The 19,587-nt window shown below is 39.8% G+C and overlaps 1 protein-coding gene across 2 annotated transcripts in view; it reads right to left on the bottom strand.

Annotated features, from left to right (window-relative positions):
* The window catches only part of TMEFF1 (transmembrane protein with EGF like and two follistatin like domains 1), a 114,624-nt gene that overhangs the window by 19,839 nt on the left and 75,198 nt on the right, over window positions 1-19,587 (bottom strand). For both annotated transcript variants that reach the window (XM_063164501.1, XM_063164511.1), the window contains exons 4-5: window positions 16,151-16,177; window positions 5,134-5,230 (exon numbers count right to left, since the gene is read on the bottom strand). In XM_063164501.1, the coding sequence (XP_063020571.1) occupies window positions 5,134-5,230; window positions 16,151-16,177 (124 nt within the window). The remainder of the gene's footprint in view (window positions 1-5,133; window positions 5,231-16,150; window positions 16,178-19,587) is intronic.

Genomic DNA, 19,587 nt, shown 5'->3' with positions numbered 1-19,587 from the left:
ACCTCCAGAGGTCTGAGGATGACAGGACATCTGTCACAGTGCTGCAGGACACATTGTGGGTGGACCAGCAGGGAAGCAGCTCTGCAGAAAAGGACCTGAGGGTCCAGTGGAGCAACAGGGGGGAGTCTGCTTCACAGGAGGGTCACCAGCAGAGCAAGGGAAGGGACTCTGGTCCTGCATTCAGCGCTTGTGAGGGCCCATGAGAAACACTCTGTCCTGCTGTGAGAGACCCCAGTAACAGCAAATGCTGTGAGGAACTGGAGAGGCTGCAGGGGTGAGAGGCTGTGATGGGCAGAGGGATGGAGTGTGGGCTGCAGTGAGGGTGGCTGGGGGTACTGCCCCCCTTCAGCCTGGAGAGGAGAAGGCAGGGAGGTGACTGCTGTCACCAACAAGCCCAGAGGGGTTATTGAGGAGAGGCTCTTCTCAGAGATACACAAAGAGGAGTGAAAGACAACAGTTGCAAGTCACAATGAAAGAAATTGTGATTGAATGTGAAGAAATTATTTCAAAGTGAGAGAAGTTCAGCCCTTGAACAGATAAGCCCAGCTGTGAAATCTCTCTTCACGGAGATGGCCAGAGCTCTCCTGGAGAAGTCCTTGATCTTACATGGATGAATTATCCCTGGTTGCAGTGCAGGGCAGGAGCCCAGACCCTCTAGAGGTCCTACCTTTTGATTGTGTACTTGTATGTTTGTGTTCTGACCTACAGAATTTACCCCATCAGCTCCAGATGGCCCCAAGCTTTGTGCTGCCACCTCCATGTCCATGTCTCAACATGACTGCATTTCGAATTCAAAATTCCAACAGAAAACACACAGCCATATTCATGCTACCTCTGTTTGTGGGCTTCTTGCTACTTTCTCACACAAGAGTATAAGTCTACCAACCTCTTGTGCACACATTTTGCTCCACTATGCATAGTATGTTGACTTTTCAACAAAGAGGAGTAAGCATTTGGCCAGAGACACATTTCATGGTCAGAGGAGAAAGGCAAACACTGATAAATTGGTGCAGCAGTTTTTCCCATGATATACACAAACTGTTTCAGTTCTGGCACTCAATGGGAAGGAAGTCTCACCCAACCCATCCTGTTCTTTGCATCCTGTTACTTCAGACCTACAGAAAATCACTGTTCAGGCAAATTACATGTTATGTATTTATGCAATTTCAGACTAATGCATCCACAAGTGATTGTCTATGCCCTTGAAAAGACTGACCACAAACTAGCAACTTTTAAAAATACTTACAAGTTGTATGAAAAAAGAAGAAAAATACGGAGAAATATATTTCTGTGATGCTTCCTCAACCTGATTACTTTCAGAGTTTAGATAAAGAAATAATGTACTGATTTGCATATAGTTGAATACAAAAATACAAGTGTGTTGTTTATGACAACCCTCTCCACAGACTTTATTTCTGTGTCTCAACCACTTGACCTAGAATCAACATTGAATTTTTTCATAGAAACAGTGGAAATTATGAAGTTGTTTATACTTTTGTGTTCAGTTTACTGTACATTGTTACCGCTTTTGGATTAGACAGATAATGTTTCTGTGAAGTCAAAAAAAATGAAGATACCAATCTAAAACCCTGTGCAAAGCCTGATTTCTTCAAACTATGTGTGATCTACTGCAATAAAAGCAATGTATCATTTGTGATCAAGAGATAGCCATAATGCTTTAACACCAAACATGAAAACTAAGAATCTGTAGCTTTTTCAAAGCGGAAAATAAAATTTAAGAGCAAAAAAATTTTAACATCACTAATTCGTAATATGGTGCATATCGCAGCTCTGTACAACTAATCTTTAAATTTGCTATTAAAATGCACCAAGATTTAGTAATTACACAGACTCACTGATTAATTTAGGCTTAAGAGATGTGCAGAGATCATGTAGTCCCAGCCCCTGCTCAAAGTTGGTCCCAAGGCTGTGTCTGATCAAGTTCAGACCATCTCCAAGGATGGAAATGCCAGACATGGTGTTGGAGCGTCCAACCACCCTTGTGGTAGAAACACTTTCCATTATGACAACACAAAATTTACCACACTTTGAGCTGTGTCTATTGCCCCTCAGGACATCACTGTACACCTCTGAGAAGAAAGGACTTGCTGAGATAACTCTAAGGACCTGCAAGTTCAACTCTAAAAATCAGGACGTGACAAAGGGTCTTGCTTCTGCTTCTCTGTTGTAAGGACCCCCCTACAGCTGTCACCGAAAGCATCAGGTGCCACCACTTTTTGCAGAGGACGCCACAGCTTTCCATACCCAAAAGACAAAACACACTCTGCAGGGAATAAAATTGTCTTTAGCAGGATTTTTCCAATACTGGGAGAAAATCTGCCTATTCTGCTCCCTAGGCTATTGAGGCTGGCCTCTTGGCAGTTCCTGGGATTTCTCATTAATTCCAGCTCATTTACCTCAAACCACTCAACATGCAGTGGCATGTGTGGCACCCTTCCCACCAATTCACTAAACATTTTACCCAAAAATTAATTTCCTTATTGATAAATGAGGAGTAGAGATATTATTTTGCTTCTCAAGCAGTTGGAGCAGAAGGAGTTGGAGTCTGTAAAGTCACAGATTGCACAGCTTGGAAAAGAGGTTAAAAAAAATTCATAACCGTGCATTTACTGTTTGTATCATAAATATGTCTTGAGATGATCTACTTAACATTAGGGGACAGCTCAGCTAACCCATACAGTTACTATAATGGAGCAAAATTTTCTTTAAATGCCTTCTGTTATCACCTGGATCACTCCATTAAGTGTCTTAACATCACAAGATGCAAGCAAGGGCTGTCCAGGCCTAATAAACCTACATGAATGGAACTAATTATACCTTGTCTTTGTGATTCAGTAGATATTACCACACTATCCAAAAAAGTTCCAGTGGACATTCTTATGTTTTAAAAAGGAAAACCAAACCAAAATATTTTTATGAAATTAGAGAGTTTTGTGATTTGATAGAATTAGGGGTGATAGAGTTTGTAATCTGGCACAAATTTGAATAAAATGATAATTCTGACTAGCAGTGTTTATACATAATGAAAGATATTTGTGTTGCTAGTAACTTTGTATGTCATGATATAATTTTATGATGTCAAAACCCACACTGAAACAAAACAGAAAAGAGAATAAAAATTAGATATTAAATTATAAGGAGTGCTCTACTAAAGTTTCCCAATAGAGCATTTCAATCCCATCTTGTTTCTGCCAGGTAAATAACTGTTTTGATTTTATGAAAATTTTTTCCAGTTCCTATATTCTACTTTAGTAAGTGTTCAACTTGCTATGTGACTTGTCAAAACCAACCTTGTGTAGGCAATCTGTGTTATCAGACTCTGATTTATCTGTGGCTAAACAGTGAATATCACTGATGCCTGTTTTAATGGTTAGAGGAACTGGGAAAACAATTAAATGATATTAAAATCCTGTATAGAATTGAAAAATATTATCTAATAAATTGCAAATAACCTACATGGGAATATTTGCTAACTTTTGTGCATTTTCTACATAAAAGGTCTTGTTTCCACTTAATTTTTTAATGAGGACTAACTAAAGAAATCTTAGAGGCAAAAGATGCTTCTTTTTCTTCTGCCTGTTGTCAAGAAGCAGGAACTGGTTTCATTTCATATGAGTAGGATGTAGATAATAAACCTTCTGCTCCCCTCAGCTTTATCCTAATTTTCTTATAGTTACTATATAGCTGCAGGAATTCCAGCTCTACAAGTGCAGAAAGACTAGGCAAGCTTTTACTGAACTTGAATGCTTCAGGATTTATCTTCCAAAGCCAAGATCACATCTTAGTGCATATAGCAAACATACATATATATATATATATATAAATAAAAGATATAATCTATACCATCCTTCCAGTCATAAATGAAGCAGACCAAGGCAACATTCCAAAATATTATTAGTATTACAAAAAACAGCTCTAGTTCATGTGTCTCTTTCCTGGAAAGAGCAAGCTGGCTTCAGTACTATGGCACTTCATGAATTGTGAAGTATCATGCTAGTATTCATGAGCACTATTACCACTTTGCTTTCCCTTGTATTCTACAATTTAATCTTGAATGTACATCTTGAATGTTAGTGCTAAGCTGCTTTACTGCCTGAGATGTCTTCATGCTGGTATCCTGTAATAAAACCTTGTGCAATTAAGACATATTTCAAGATTAAATGGATTCCAGCTGGAAGACAAGAAAAGGGAGAGTGATGTTTTCTCCGATTAGTGATGTTCAGGCACTGTTATTCTGGGATGCTGCTCCCTCTGTGGATACAAAAATGTACCATTTGCAAGTCTCTCAAACACCTTCATGCACGGTGCCTGCAGCCACAACCCCAGTACCTGCCACCAGCCCAGATCCCAGTAAACCTCATTCCATACAGGACAAAGGCTGTTGGAAAACAAAACCCCATCAGCAGACAGGACTTCTTTTAAAAACCTCTTAAAGCCCTATGGGGCTGTCTGAAGAAGCCCTTTCCTTCATGATATCTCTGCCCTTTCAGAGAGCCACACAGAGCCTGGACAGCTGGGGTGTAATATACCCAAATATACTTGAGCACGGAAATTTGGTGCATCTGCTTCTGCATTAGTTTCCTGACAATTTGTTTTGAAATTTAATTGACAATAATTAATATTTTTCAGTAATTTCCCCCAGGGTACATCTAAGAGATCAGATGCCACAGGGAGTTGGAAGATCTGACTGGCTCAAGTCCCCAGTTCAACTTCACCTTTAGGTCCAAAGTTAGCAATGATGGAAATAACTGCATGTAACACTTTATGAACAAAGAGAACATAGAGAAAAAAATCTCAGGGTTGAATAATCAGTATTTATTTTGCATTCCTGTTTGGTTTTCGACTTGTTTTGTTGTCAGGATAAAACAAATCAAGGCTCTTTGTTTGAAAAACATTAGCTAAAGGTTTTCCAGTACAACTCTCTGTTGTTTTCTCCCACTACCTTGCAACCACAGATGGTTTGTTCTTTTACAGACACATATCAAACACATTATTACTGGATGGCACTAAAGCTTCAGTTAGTAAGAGCAAACATAGTCAAGCAGATAATCATGTACCTTTAACATTTTTTCCCTTTTGTTCAGTGATATTGTTAGGGAAAACATTACATACCCGACATTCTCTGCATCTTCATCACACTCAGCCCTGTATTTGCAAACTCCACATTTTGAGTGTTTTCTCTGAACTTCTGTCCCAGATCCTTCATACTCTGAAAAAAACCCAATAACAGAAAGGATGACTTTTAAATTAAGCTCTGTTTTTGCTTACCTAAATCCATTTGCTTTCAGGAATACTGTCAACATAAAGCTGTCATATACTGAAGCTATTAACCTTAATAGTGCTCCCTTTTTGAAAGTCAGTCAATTGGAGGTTGGTAGAACTGTACCAGTGATAGAAAAGCATCCCAGAAAACACTAATGCTTCATTGATTGGCTCTTCCTTTATTCTTATTTCAGTCATTTTTATTTATTCCCGCTTCACCAGGCACATAACTGGCATTGACATGCATCCCAGTCACATTTACTCTTAATTGCCACTGATAATGTATAAACCCTGTCCCTTTAGATGTCCTTGAATATTAGGTACTGGGGATTTAAATGCTATTTTCTGTGACAGTCTTTAATTACAGATATCCTTATGCAAGGTTACTGCTTGCAATTTTTCCCCTTTTTGATTCCTGCCTATGAGATTAGACTGTGCTCATATGTCACATATGCTGTGGTGTATTTTCCAGACCACTTTGTTTAGCTCCATAGGAATAAAAGAAAAAAGTTATTAACTGACATGAATCTGGTAGAAATGCTATGTATCCCAAAAAGTAAAATCAGTATCTCAAATATTCTGATCCTAAAAACATCAGCAATAATTTTACAGTTGACATGGACATCAAAAGTCTTCACCAAGTAAGAGAAAATGTACTTCACCATGTGAAAGAGAATTATACTCTTACCTTTTCACTACCATTAGCCACTCCTATTTTTGATTTTTAACAGAGTGATAAAGGAGAGCTAGGTATTTGAAAGGAAGGAAAAGAACCACAGAAATCTGCAGAGGGAGTCAAGATCCACTTAAAGAAGCACAGTATGGTGGTGGTGCACAGCTGACTGCACACAGGCTGCCGGATGGATGGAGATCAAAGCGATTCCCTTCCTTTCCTCATAGCACAATTTATGTGCTGTGGCAACAGTAAATCAAACACCACCAACGGAACAGCTGAATTTACATTCTTTAAATACAAACAGGAAAAAGAAGTCCACAACAGCTCTTCCTAATTTCCCTGGATCTTGGCTGCAGGGAATCACTCCCTCTGACCTGTGGGGCTGTGTTCCATGAAGAATGGTGCAGGTGAGACCTGCAAGCTAACTGCCTTCTGTCTAAATCGTGCTGTGCATTTTCCAGAGATTAATACCTATCAAACAAAATTCCTGCTGTAGAAATTCTATCACCACTCTTATCAAGTTGCAGAAGAGGTCATCTGCTTTTATCCTTACAAATGCACATCTTATTTGATTTCTCCTTCTTTCCACATGCCACATTCCTGTGCCTACATTTGGCATTTTGAAGTGTCCTTTAGTGTCAGATTTCACTTTTCCATGCTAATAAATGATCCCCTACGGTTTGAATAAGTTAAACAAATGGCACTGCTTTCATTCATCGTATTTCCACTTCTTTTTCTGTTCTTATGACCCTTGATGCCCTTTGTGAGCAAGTTGACATCTTCTGGAGGTACAGGTACAAGAGCTGGACATATTGTTCCAGAAAAGTTGTCACCAAAGCCAAATACCATTCGAGACATTCTTCACTTTAAACATCTGACAATCATATTGCTTTTTGACCATTTTTCTGCACTGACAATCATACTTACTTTATTATCTACTTTATTCCCCAATGAATACTTTTCAGGGTCAACAGTCTGTAGGAGAGATGTTTTCCTGACATCAAGGAAAAATTACCTAGGTCCTGCACTTGCTACGGATAATTGTCCTCAGACATTGAAACCCTGCCTGTTTATGCACCCTGTTAGCTCAGTGACCTGTTCTCTGTCATCCACACCAAATCAGTGCTGACTGATTTGCTCCCAGGTCACCAGTGGAAGAGGTCACGAGGCCAAGAACAGTCTCTAGAAGCACACTCATTTTCTGCCAGCTCCTTAACATGTAATGATCTATTGATTTCCAGTATTTTTTCATGCTAGATGTGCGCTGTGTGGATGCTGTGCTCTCTAGTTACTTGGACTTGTATCAGATTAAAGATGGCATTTGACTGAGAAAGGTTGAGGCTCTGTGGTGGTACTCTTAAATAAAATGTTCTTTTGTACAAATGCCTTTTTGGAAAAATCAGTTTAAAAATTGTAATTTTCACAATAAAGGTTTTCCATGAACTCATAGAGAGTGGTATTAGTATCTTCCCCTCCCTTAATTTTGTACTCAGTTGATTTTTCCATCTTTTATTTCACTGCTGTGCTTCTCATAGCTGCCAGAATGAGAGGCTGTTGCCCCCCAGTCATCACATTTATCTCTTCTGAAAATATTTCTGTATTATTTATCATTATTCTACCGAAGATAAAGAGACAAAAAGTCATCAACAGCCTAGAGAATTCTTTACCATCCATTTTTAAAGCTTTCAGGTGCAAACCTGGCAAACCTGCTGGTTACAAAATACTTCTTCACCATGCTTAAAATCCTTCTGTGGTACCACTAGCATGGAAAATATTTCATCATACCCCATTTATACTATCTGACTTGACTACAAATGCAACCAGAGTGCTTTTTACTGCACTATTTCAATTTTGCAATGGAGCAAAAGAAGTAACACATGCACAAGCACATGCAGCATGCACATCCTTCCTTTTCAGCTCAAGTTATGCTCCCTGTGAATGTCCCAACACCATTTTACTTTCAGAATCATAGCCCACAGCTACTTTTCATTGTTTCTGTGTATTACTTGATGTAACATTCTCTCTCCCTTCCCCTGTCCTCCTTCCTAAAGTTGCTTTCTCTACCTTTTAAAATTAAGTTTGTTTTTAAAAAATTGTGACTATTGTTTTTTTCTTGATTAGATTAGATTGCTGGACCTCATGTATATCAGTGACCCACAATATTCAGAAGCATCTTTTACTACTAGCTGCCTTATATTTTAGCAGTGACACTATTAGCCACTGCATATAATATAGACTGATGTCCTGTTGTGGTGTAGGACTGGTACTCCCCACTCAGTGTCCCCAGCAAGAATCTCCAAATCACGTACTGCTCTCTGGCTCTGCTTTCCCCTCCCCCTTGCCCCTGTGGTGGGATGGTGTGGTAAACTGGAGGTATAAAAACTAAAACTCACAGGTCGAGGCAAGAACAATTTACTGGAGACAGCAATGAGATGAGAAAACAAACAGTAACAGCAACAATATTAAAAACAAAAGTGCACTGTGAGCACTAAAATGCTCACTGCAGCACCCATAATGACTGCAGCCATGTTGCCCCTACCAGGAAAGAGCCATTCCTTCCAGAAAAAAACTCCCTTCCCCTGCCCCCAGCAGGATGTGAGGTGGGGTAGGAAAACTTCTGGGTCCTGGCCATGCCACCTCCTGGCCACTGCAAAAATGAACCTTGCCCGGGCTGGAACCAAGACAAGTCCTTCAAGAAAACACAATACAATTTCCCACCAACACAGAGTAGATGAATATTGTTTTTCAACCCGAATTGGTAGCAGACCTGTACACCTGTGTCCTGTTAAAATATGTTAACCCATTAATATTCGAGAGCATGTTTCTCTGGTGTAAGCATCTTCAAATGGCAACATATCCCTTGACATGTTGCCTCTCCTTTCTCCCCCACATTTGATTGTTCCTACATAGGTTGTAGGCATTCATTTTAATATTCCAATCAATTGGATCTTCCCAGCAGGTTTCAGTAATAACAATTAGGTCAAAATATGCTCCCAAATGAGCAATTCAGGCTCCTCTTGTTTATTATGCAAGCTTCTAATATTGATGTATAGATGACTAGAGAATTTCTTTTTCTTGGTTTTGTGGGTATCTTGATTAATTCTGTTCTTGACATATTAATTTGATGTTGAGTGAAAGCTCATTTTCCCTCTCTTTTCAGCTTCCTTACATGTTTCAGGGCAGCACCTCATTAATGCTCTGTCCTTCAAAAGAAACAAGGCACAAAGACAGGATCAGGGGCTCCCAGTTGTCTCTCTGAGCTGTGCTTCCTACACTTCTCCTCGAGTCATTATTCCTGTGCAGAAGATGGCCAGCTATATCTTAGGAGCTGCAGGGCAGGAGCCTGCCAATGGAGAGCAGCTCTAGAGGGATTGGGCAGCAGTAAATTGCTTCCCTCAGCAACTCATTTGTGTGTTCCTACAATGGTAATGTGGCTGGGTTTCTGCTGAGGGCTTTCAATCAGGCTTAAAGCAAGAGCATCCATCTGTGTCAAGGTGAAGTTTTGTCTGCCCTAAGGCACAGCTTGGAAAGGGAACTATGCTGTACATTTGTATTTATCACTGTTCCCAGTGAAGAGGGGGGAGCTGGAACTTCTCAGTAGCCGTATATAGATAGAATTCCTTGATAGAATGTCCAGAAAAGCCCCTCTGAAAACCAATTCCTAACTGGTTTGGGATCATGATGATTTTTACTGTATCTTATGGGATTAACTAATCTCAAAAAGATTTCTGACTGTGATTCCTTCAGTATGGCTAGCACTGAAAATTGCTCTCAAAATACCACAGTCCACAGAATGGCGCACTAAGGACTGCAATTCACTCCAGAGCTCAGTGACTTATCCTATGTTCCATTAAACTTTAGGGCAACTTTAATGACGCACTTAGTTAAAAAGGAGATTGTTCCCATAATTTGAAAGAAAGCTGCAAACCTGCTCTTTTTGTCTGTAAGTATATATTTAAAGCAAGAGCAACACTACCCTGAGCTCTCCCAAAGTTTTGGCAAGTGATGTCTTGAATTCTATTGATCACACTGCTGGATCATATGCCAAAGCAGTATTTGGCAGCGTGGAAGGTCCTGCTCTCTTATCCAACCACCCAGCTGGCTTAGAAGCAAAGCCTGGCTTGGTCCAGCAGAGCTCTATATGTGGCTGAAAGATCATTTCCATGTGCAGTATGGACCACACACGGCTGCTTCAAGCACTCTTCAGTAAAGGCACCAGCCTTTGGAAGAGGATTTTGCAAGAAAAGGCATTACAGGCTTAACAGGAGGATGCTGGGTCTACTTATGACTGAGGTGCCTGGAGGAGGGGAGTTTGAAGATTGCTCCCCTAATCACAACCCAGCCAAGGTGATTGGCTTGTCATAAGCCCAGTGCTTGTGACAATGACAATGTGTCACTCAATAAGCAAAGGACATGAGGACGAGCACTGTAGGACTCCCTACCACTGCTACCCTCATGAGATGTTAGCGATTTCACAGGCCTGAGAACTGGAACTTCTGCTTTGCTTCTGTGCACATGACATGGTGGATAATGGCAGGAAAAGCTGTCATATTGCAAGACTGGATCAGCTTTCACACTGCAGAAACCTCCACTTAAAGAACTCGAGTACCCACTTACTCCAACACCCTTCTCAAAATGCAGCTAAGTCCTTTTTCTCCAAAGAATGACACAACAGTTTCAGAGTAAGCACCAGGGAAAATAAGCATGATTAGATGATGGCAGGAAACAAAGGACAAGAAAGTCACCAGATGCCAAGGGAGGTGTCCCACAATTCCATGAACACACTGGATGCCCAGTGCAGGGTATATAAGATGAATCTGTCCTCATTTATTACATATCCTGTGCAAGAAGGAAAAGGAGTCTGTCCTTATGTGCCTCTGGCTCCAGCATCCTTCCAAGCATACTCCAGCATCCCTGAAAAACCTGCTTAGAATGAGTCTCCACCAACAGGGTACCTGAACATTTAGGGTCTTTGCCTCTGCCTTTATGAAACTTTGATGTAAAAACAGCAATTCTTGCTTGTTTTATTTCAGTGCTAATTTTACCTACATAGAATGTGATCTTGACAACAATAAATAGGGCTATTTGAAGCTGAAGTGGCATTCAGTGACAAGCCAGGTGATGGAATCCGCATCTTAAATCTTTCTATGTCACACATCATTGTAGAAATAGTTAAAAGACCTGATGCTACCTCCTGTCCAGGGTGCTAATCACCACCAAGTTTCTTCAAGTCATATTAAAATACATTAAAACAAATCAGTGGCACTATTACAAATTAAAATAGAAAATATTCGAGGCTCTAAATTGTGTGTGTTTATTCCACCCTGACTGTGTGACAATTACTGGATAAGTGTTGTCCCCAGTGAGGGGAAGGAACAGATGGCAGCCTGCTAAAAAGCACATACTGTATATCAATTTATTAATTACTAAATGCAATCTGCTAGACGTTCATCACAAGCTACTTCAGCTATTAAATTTCAGAGGGATTAGAAATTCAAAACAAATTATTTTAATAATAATTAACTTAGCTATATGTATTGCAAGCATGTTATTTCCTTAGCTTAAAAGCCTGAAATGATTGGGTGCCATCTGTCTAACTACCATTACAATTTTTTTAGTATCAAAAGGTCATTTTGCTCAGGTACACAGACAAACACTGAACAAAATGAATTAAAAATTAATGTTATGGGCATAGTAGGGCACTTAGAAATCTCACCCTTGTTGGTTGATTACTAGAGCAGGGAACGTGCTTCTTCTAGGACAGTGATTTGTTTCTGAGAGGCTGGCTTGAAAAGCCTTTACCATTTGTTAGCTTTTTCATGGTGTATGTTACAAATGCTGATGGTTTTCAACACATTCTTGCAAAGGCTTTACTATATCACAAAGTCAACATCACAGCTGTGAGCTGGCAATCTACTTTTTTATGTGCATGTGATGGCCTCAGAATAATTTTTCATGCCCCAATCTACATGTTCTGGAAATACATCCAACAATTCAAATATTGCTGCAATTTACAACTGACAGAGATGAACACAAATCTGAGCCTGTATCTTGTCCTTTTCCAGTTCTGCCTCAAATTCTAACAAAATATTGATGAAACAAAGGGACTGATTTTATGACTGTGTTCTTCAGAACAGGGAAATTGCAGAATGATTCATATGAGAATATAGAGAGAAGCCTGCATTTTAGCTGAAAATTTAAAGGATCCCACCATCTTCAGCCATGACCCCAGCCAGGCAACTCTTTAAAGTCTGAGTAAAACTCTTTAAAGGCTGTCTGACATTGCCTTCTGTAGGAGTGAAACATAATGGTACATATATAAAATAATATATAAATATATAAAATCTCACTGTTGAGATTTTTGAAATTTCTCTCATTTCTGAATTGACAATCATACACTCTTCTTAGAAGTGGCTCAGGATACCCATTGCCACAAGTGACCAACTGCTTGGCTTCATAACTACCATTAAGCTTCAGGCTTCTGAAATTAGAAAAATGGGTTCTTTTATTACAACTCATGCCAACAGAGCATAGAAAATTGAAATAGCTCATTCAGAATGTCAGAGGGCAACTAGACAATTGTGTCATCCTTAAAAATTATATTACTTCATCTCATTCAGGCACACTGAAAAAATTCTCCCACTCTTAATTCTTTTCCTAAAATCTAGCATTTTTGTAACAGTGAAGATGATTTGTGGAGAACCTCAACCAGCAGTTCCATGGTCTTTAGGTGTTTTTTCTTGTAGCACATGATAACTACTAAGGCAAGATATTGTCTGAAGCAATCTTTGAGGAAAAAAATCTTTTGTTTTTCTCTTGTTTCTAAATCTACTTTTCTTTTTTTTTCCTTTTTTTTTAATGTAGAAATGAATGCATTAACATCATAGTTTGGGAGTAGGAGGGAGAATATGCATGAAGTCAAGTTTCAGAATTATCAATGAGATTGTTCTGCAATGAAATTCAGAAAATGAAAAAGAACAGTGTGAATCAGTAGCACACATCTTAGCTGAACATGAGGCCAACAGCTAATTTCAGCAGTGGTGACTGCCTCAGGCAGAGCTATAGCAACTGAAGAGCAAAAATCCGATGCTTTCCCATTACTTTCTTTCAAAGTTAAAAATCCAACAGCAAGCAGTGCATCTGCAGAGCACTTGCAATGCCTCCTGAATGCACACAAGCAGCTGTGCTCATCCATTCTGTGTGTGCAAGCACCGCTGGTGCATACACAATCACACTAATTGCATGTTTGAGAAACACAGCAGACACTGATTCTGTGACTAACACCTGGAATCACAGATCCTAGGAAGCAAACACAAGTCTCTAAGCTAGTATGTCTGCTCACTTGCTGCTTCTCTCTCACTCATCCTTGCCTTTTTTCCACTTCCACTGAAGCTTCCTTGTGCTTCCAAGCAGCAGCTGTACCCAACCCCTAGGGCACAGAGGCTCCCCAGGGAATTAGGTTCCCATTTGAGCACCCTTATCCAAGAGAATGAGATTAAACATTCCTTTATTGAGAAAATGAGGAAGTTTGGGCCAGGATGCAGTTCTGCAGCAGACAGTCTCACAGCTGAAACAACCAGAGAGGCAGAAGTGTGGGGGGCACCGTGGAGCACCTCTACCTGCAGGTCACCCACAGCCTGGGTTCCTGTCCTTTCTTCTTGTTTGGATTCCAAACAACACATCTCCATCCTCAGTAGGTCCAACAGTCTTCCAGAAGTCTGGTTTTCCTTCTGAATTCCCTTAACTTGTAGTAAGATTTTCAGGTTTTAATGTTTTCATGTAACACTTTTACAGCGACCTCAATTATGAAAAAAAGCCCAAATTCCAGTTACAAAAATTTCCTTGGATTTTCAGCCAGGGTAGAGTTCAATAACCAAAGCAGCAATGGTTTCCATTCTTTGAAGGATTGCTTTCAGACACAGAAAATGACACAACAGGTTGAAGAGTAACCAACTGTCCCACAGAAGTATTAGCCAACACCCAGTTTAGCAAGGAAGGTGCACAAGGAGAGGAATAATTCAATGTATCACAAATATCCAAGATATATCAAAAAAGGAAGAAGAGTCAAGCTGAATTTTCAACGTTTCGTTGCTTAAATTTCCTTTTCCTTAACCTAAAATTAGGAACTAAACCCAACTGTTTTCGTACTGAACAAAGGAAGGAACATTTCAGTTGGCCCAAAGGCACTCAGAAGAAACCCCAATAAGTGAAGGTCTAATGTCACAAAACTGCTGGAGGACAGAGTGGGTACATTGTTCCTTCTTAATTCAATACCCAGGCACTGCAGAAACTCACCTGGAGCCAAGGGAACCAGATTCAATTCTTTCTGCCTGAAGTGAGCTGCATCTACATATTCCAACTCCCAAGACAATGCACCAACTACTTCTGCAAGGTATCCAGGGACCACCAAAGCTCCTCAGCCGATGGCATTCTATTTTGCATAAATAATTCAAATGCACTGGCATGCTGAGCCCCAGCTAACAAAGCCTTTCCAAGCACGAATCCTTCCTCCCCAGCTCTTTGTCCCAGGCTCAATGAACGTTTCAAGTGAGAACAAAAAGAGCAGCAATGACAAAGGGAAGCCCATGTGGGTCTCTCTTGCCCACACAGGTGGATTTGGGCTCAGCCTCCTGCCCAAATCAAGGAATGAGTATAATTGAACATGGACCTTTCACCTCTTCAGTGCGAAACCAACAAAACATAGCATGTTCTGGCCTATGTTTTTCAAAATTTCTCTTGAAGCTAAAGAATCCTGACATCTATCAGTTGGCTGCCAGTCTCTTCCAGGTCAACACAGTAACATTTACAAGGGACTTCAACCAAGATTTTTGCATACAAAAATATTATTAGAAAATACTGCAAAAAAAAAAAAAAAAAAAAAAAAAAAAAAACCAAAACCAAACCCAACTAATCTCAATGGCATTCAAGGTTTTCTAAAACTGTTCTAAAAAAAAGCGAAACATGGACTAAATTACTGTCATCTGTCTCCTACCATAAATGCATAGCAGTACCAAGACCAGAAAGTTTGGCTTGCAGGGCGCAGGCCCAGTGGAATAACAGACTGGCTAACAAAGGGGGAAGGAGAAGCAAACAGAGGGGGGAAAGAGTGTGAAGCATCAGAAAAGTCACCTGTGGAGGTAAGAAGAGGAAGTGTTTGAGCAGAAAATTGTTCCTTCTGACACTGCCCCAAAAGGAAACAAAGGTGAGAATGGCCCTAGCAGCAGCTAGCAGCAGCCCAGGAATTTACTGATAGCAGCTTTTTTAGGGGGAGGGAAATGCCCTCCTTCACCTCAATACAGGAACAAAAGAGTGAGCTAGCTCCTGGTTTTTGAAAAGTTAACTGTTACATTTAGCTACACCGTGATGCCATAGATGGCTTTCCCCAAAAACACATTTTTATGTAGCTAGACAAGATTTGCAGTACTTCAAAACTCAGTCCCATCACCATGAAACGCAACACTTTCTTAATACTACCAAAGCCTAAAAGCAAAACAGTTTTTCTGTGTTTGTATATATCTGTGTCTCATATTTTTCATTCTATATGTATTCTTGTAAGTAGTATCAAAGATAGAATTAAGATAATTTTTTTTAACCCTTGGAAGAAGATTAAGATGTGTTGAAAGATGGGAACACTTCTACTACCATTAGCTGTACTACATCCCCTCTGGGAATATACAGCAATATATATATATTTTAATATATATATTTTTTTAACAAAAATATTTTAGTGAAATACTTCATATTAATAGATATCATAATGCAATTGTTTTATATTTAAGGCAACAAGCTCAATCAAGCATAAGGTAACAATTTAGATGTTTTAGACAGTATGGAAATAAATAGAAGGGGAAAATGGTAAGAAATTTCTTGTGAATGGTTATTTTCTGGAGAGAAATACAGGTGAAATAGGGATCTAAATATTGCACTGCATTTCTGGTAACAAATGAAAAATTATATAGGTCAAATCTGAGAGAACAATATTGGTGAAATGCACACTACAGCCTATTCCTCTACCGCTACTGTTCTGAGATGGTCCAATATCACTGCAACCTTAAAGCTTATTTTAAGTGCCATAATTTTCCCTGAATTCATGTGCTATACAGTAGCCATGTGTATATATGTGTATAAAACTGGCACACATTTGTTTAACAGAGGGACCAAAACCAAAGATAAGTGGAGTTTGGTACTCACCTCCTTCTCCTGACCCAGAGCCATTATCTGAAAAAGAAAAAAAGAAAGCAAATGAAAATATTGCTCCAGGAGCAGCTGTTTGTTCAGGAACTTGTCACTGTAAAACGTTACACAGATGTTACATTTCATGAGCCAGCTGTAAAAACAAATATCCCACATAAGGTCTGGCATCCTTTAACGCTGTTTGTCCACACTCACTGTGCCCTAGTCTCTCTCTTCCCTGTCAAGATGTTACTCAAGGAACAGCATTATTCAGTACTGAAAACAAATATCTTTCTTACCCTCTTTTCAACTGTTAGAGATTAAAATTTGTTAAGCCAAAGAGAGATGAAGAGTACAAATTCCGATTTTTTGAATGTGTATTTTTCCTTACCCTCTGGCCCTGGGAGTGGTACTTCAAGGCAAACTTCAACACCTAAATCACCTGACTGCAGAAGTACCTCCAGAAGACAGCTAGTCATCCAAGTAAGGTTGATTTGAGTCATCTAATGACAAAATTGCTTCTGTCAGTTGAGTCAATCACTTGGTGTAAAGATGGTCTAATGGCATTGTTATTTCATTGACACTTGACTGACTGGATTAGCATCTGGTGAGTGACAGCTTTCAACTGGATCCCATTTGCATTAGCAGTTCAAGTGTCAGAAGGACTTGAGCTTCTTCATCACTCCCAGCCAACTAACTCTACCTCAGAGCAGCATGGATCTGTTTAGGGATTTTGCATGTGCATCCCGCTGGGCAGCGCTCTGCACGGGCCTCAGCTAGCACAGCAGTAAAGGCAAGCCCTCAAACACATGAACGAGTCACAAAACCTCCTGCCTTTCTAGCTCAAAGGAGGAGGAGAGGAGAGAATGGAGTGGCAGCTACTGTCAGTGGATTGTTTCCCATTCCCATTAGATTAGCTGCTCTGGAAGCTGAGGAGAGGAGCAGAGTATGCATTCTGCTCATCCCACACCTCTCCTTTCCTGCCTGCTTTGGTGATGGAGAAGGCAGCTGAATTTATCTGCTAAAAACTGAAAGAAGGGGGCCTGACAGAGAGAGGAGTGGGAATTTTGCTTCCACACACGAGGTCGTTGTTCACATCAGAGGAAAAACCAAACCCTCTGTTTGCTCAGTTCCCTCCCCTGCTTTTCTTGAAGGAGCTGTATTTCTAAGAATAATTCCCTCTAGTGCATGGATGAAAGTGTGAAATTCCACGTTACTGGGTCACTTCACACATTAAAAATTATTTCCTGTCACATGGAGTATCAGGAATAGAGATTTGTTTTTCTTTTGCCTTAATTTCCCTTTCTTTCCTCCTATACCACTATTTGGTGTCTAACAGACTGAGCTTATAACCTTACAGAAATTAACACAAAAACCAGAAGGTTCTGCTCTCCATTGACAGTGACCCACTTTCCTGAAAAAGCATGCAATCCCATATAAAATGTCCTGTTGAGTCACTGAGAAATATGCCTTATGATGCAGTATTGCTTCATTAAGAAATTTGAAGGAGCTAAATCCAGTGTGCAAGGGGCAGGGCAGGTACCACACATGGAAAGCACCTGTAAATCATGGAGGCTCAGACCACCCATCTCTATAGATAATTGGCTTGATATACATGAAGTCCACCTGGCAGGACATCACAGCAGCAGGACAGATTCATTTCTACCTCTCTGGACTTTCAGTTCTCAAAAAGGATTTAGAAAAAAAAAAGTGTCATCGTCTATAACACTGTATCATTTTCAACTTTTCCCTGGGAGCTATGCTAGGACTCTCATCTCCAGGGTAACCATGCTAAACTAAGCTGCTGTTCCTGCTTTTTTTTTCTTTTCTTGAGCCTTGGCTAGATTTTCCCAGGCAGCTGCTGGTTAAAAGAGTAGCATTTTTTTCCAGCTTACTTGGACAAGGAGCCCTGCTCTTTTCAGGCCTTTAATGAATTCAGGGTTTTCAAAAGTTGTCTTCATCCACCAAGATCACTCAAGAAAGATGCTCAAAGAAGTGAAGATGCTGGACACAAACAGCATTCCCCCAGCCCCTGGTCAGTAATTAGAGGAGGAGGGATTGATCTCTATCTTTACTTAAGCCACCCTTTTTCAAATAGGTGCCTTTTCCTTCAAGGTGTTCAAGGCCAGGCTGCATGGAGCAACCTGGTCTACCAGAAGATATCTTTACCCAGGGCTGTGATGTGGGAGCTGGATTATCTTTAAAGTCCCTTCCAAAGTCCTTTCCAAACAAAACCATCCCATGGTTCTATAAAAAATATGCTAATACACAAATATACAAGCTTCTGCTGTGAGCTGCTTTAATCCATAAGGAGTTTCTGGATAAAATACACAAAGAAGGACTTGGATGAGACACAGCATCTGAATGCTGTAAGCACTCAGCTACAGTCAGAATCTCCTTTTTTGTTCTTTCTGAACAGGAGCCATTTCTGTACTGTGGGTCTGCTTTGGTGCAGAGGCAGAAAAATCTCCCCAAAATCAAAAATGCCTGCAGCCTCTCTCATTCAAGAAGGATGGCTTTTAACTCAAAGTAGCATAAAAATGGAGCCCATCTCTTGCCCATTTAGAGCAACAGCTCCAAACTGCTAAGTACAAACAGGAGGGCAAACAGTCCACTGACAAATTTTAAGCAAGTGGACCCTTCCATAAGCACTCCTAGGAGAATAAATCCTGTGCTTGTTTCTAGTTCTGCAAATAGCTTTACTCCCCTTTTTACTTTTTTTTTTTTTTTTTTTGACTCAGAAATCCCCACAGAAAGCAATGGACTGTGGCTTCTAAATGTATACAGTACACTGAGAAACTGCAAGTATAATCAAGTACTACATCATTGTGTGAGTACATTTTCATGTGCATACAATATAAATCTGGCAGCAGTCAAAATCAATATTAAAACCTGCATATGCAGACCCAAAATTTCATCCATACATTCTCTTTCATTTCTCTAAACAACCATTTTTAATGTCAAAACTTGCATTTTGTTTATTTCTAAAGCATCTATAATTGACTCTTCTTTAAACATTGCTTATTTTAGAATCCTGAAACTCTGACAGCCTTCCGGCAAAGAAAGTAAGAAAATACATTGCAAATCACTTAAGTCTGTAAAATTTTAATCAAAATATTACCTGCCAAGAAAAAGAATAATGATTTAGTGACTAAATCACTCAGTGTAGCCTGTTCCAGTGCTGTAGCTACAGAAGGTATCAATCCCTAGCAAATAGGAAGTATTTTATTCTTGTATGAGATTCAGAAGTCTGACATACTTTAAATACTAAACAGTTGTTCCAATACTAAGAAGGAATTTCATCCTATTGTCTTGGGTACATCCCATCAGGATGAAGCTTTGCTTTGAAAAAAAAAAAACTCTGATAGGAAACCAGTGAATCTCTCTCCCAGATGATGCCCTAGAACAAAGCATTTTAATAACAAATTCAAAGGCAGCCAGTGAAAATTAATGGG

Source organism: Melospiza melodia, chromosome 1, assembly GCF_035770615.1.
Source record: "Melospiza melodia melodia isolate bMelMel2 chromosome 1, bMelMel2.pri, whole genome shotgun sequence".
Lineage (NCBI taxonomy): Eukaryota > Metazoa > Chordata > Aves > Passeriformes > Passerellidae > Melospiza > Melospiza melodia.
Note: the sequence above shows the minus strand (reverse complement) of the source record. Positions and strands in the feature narration are given on the sequence as shown.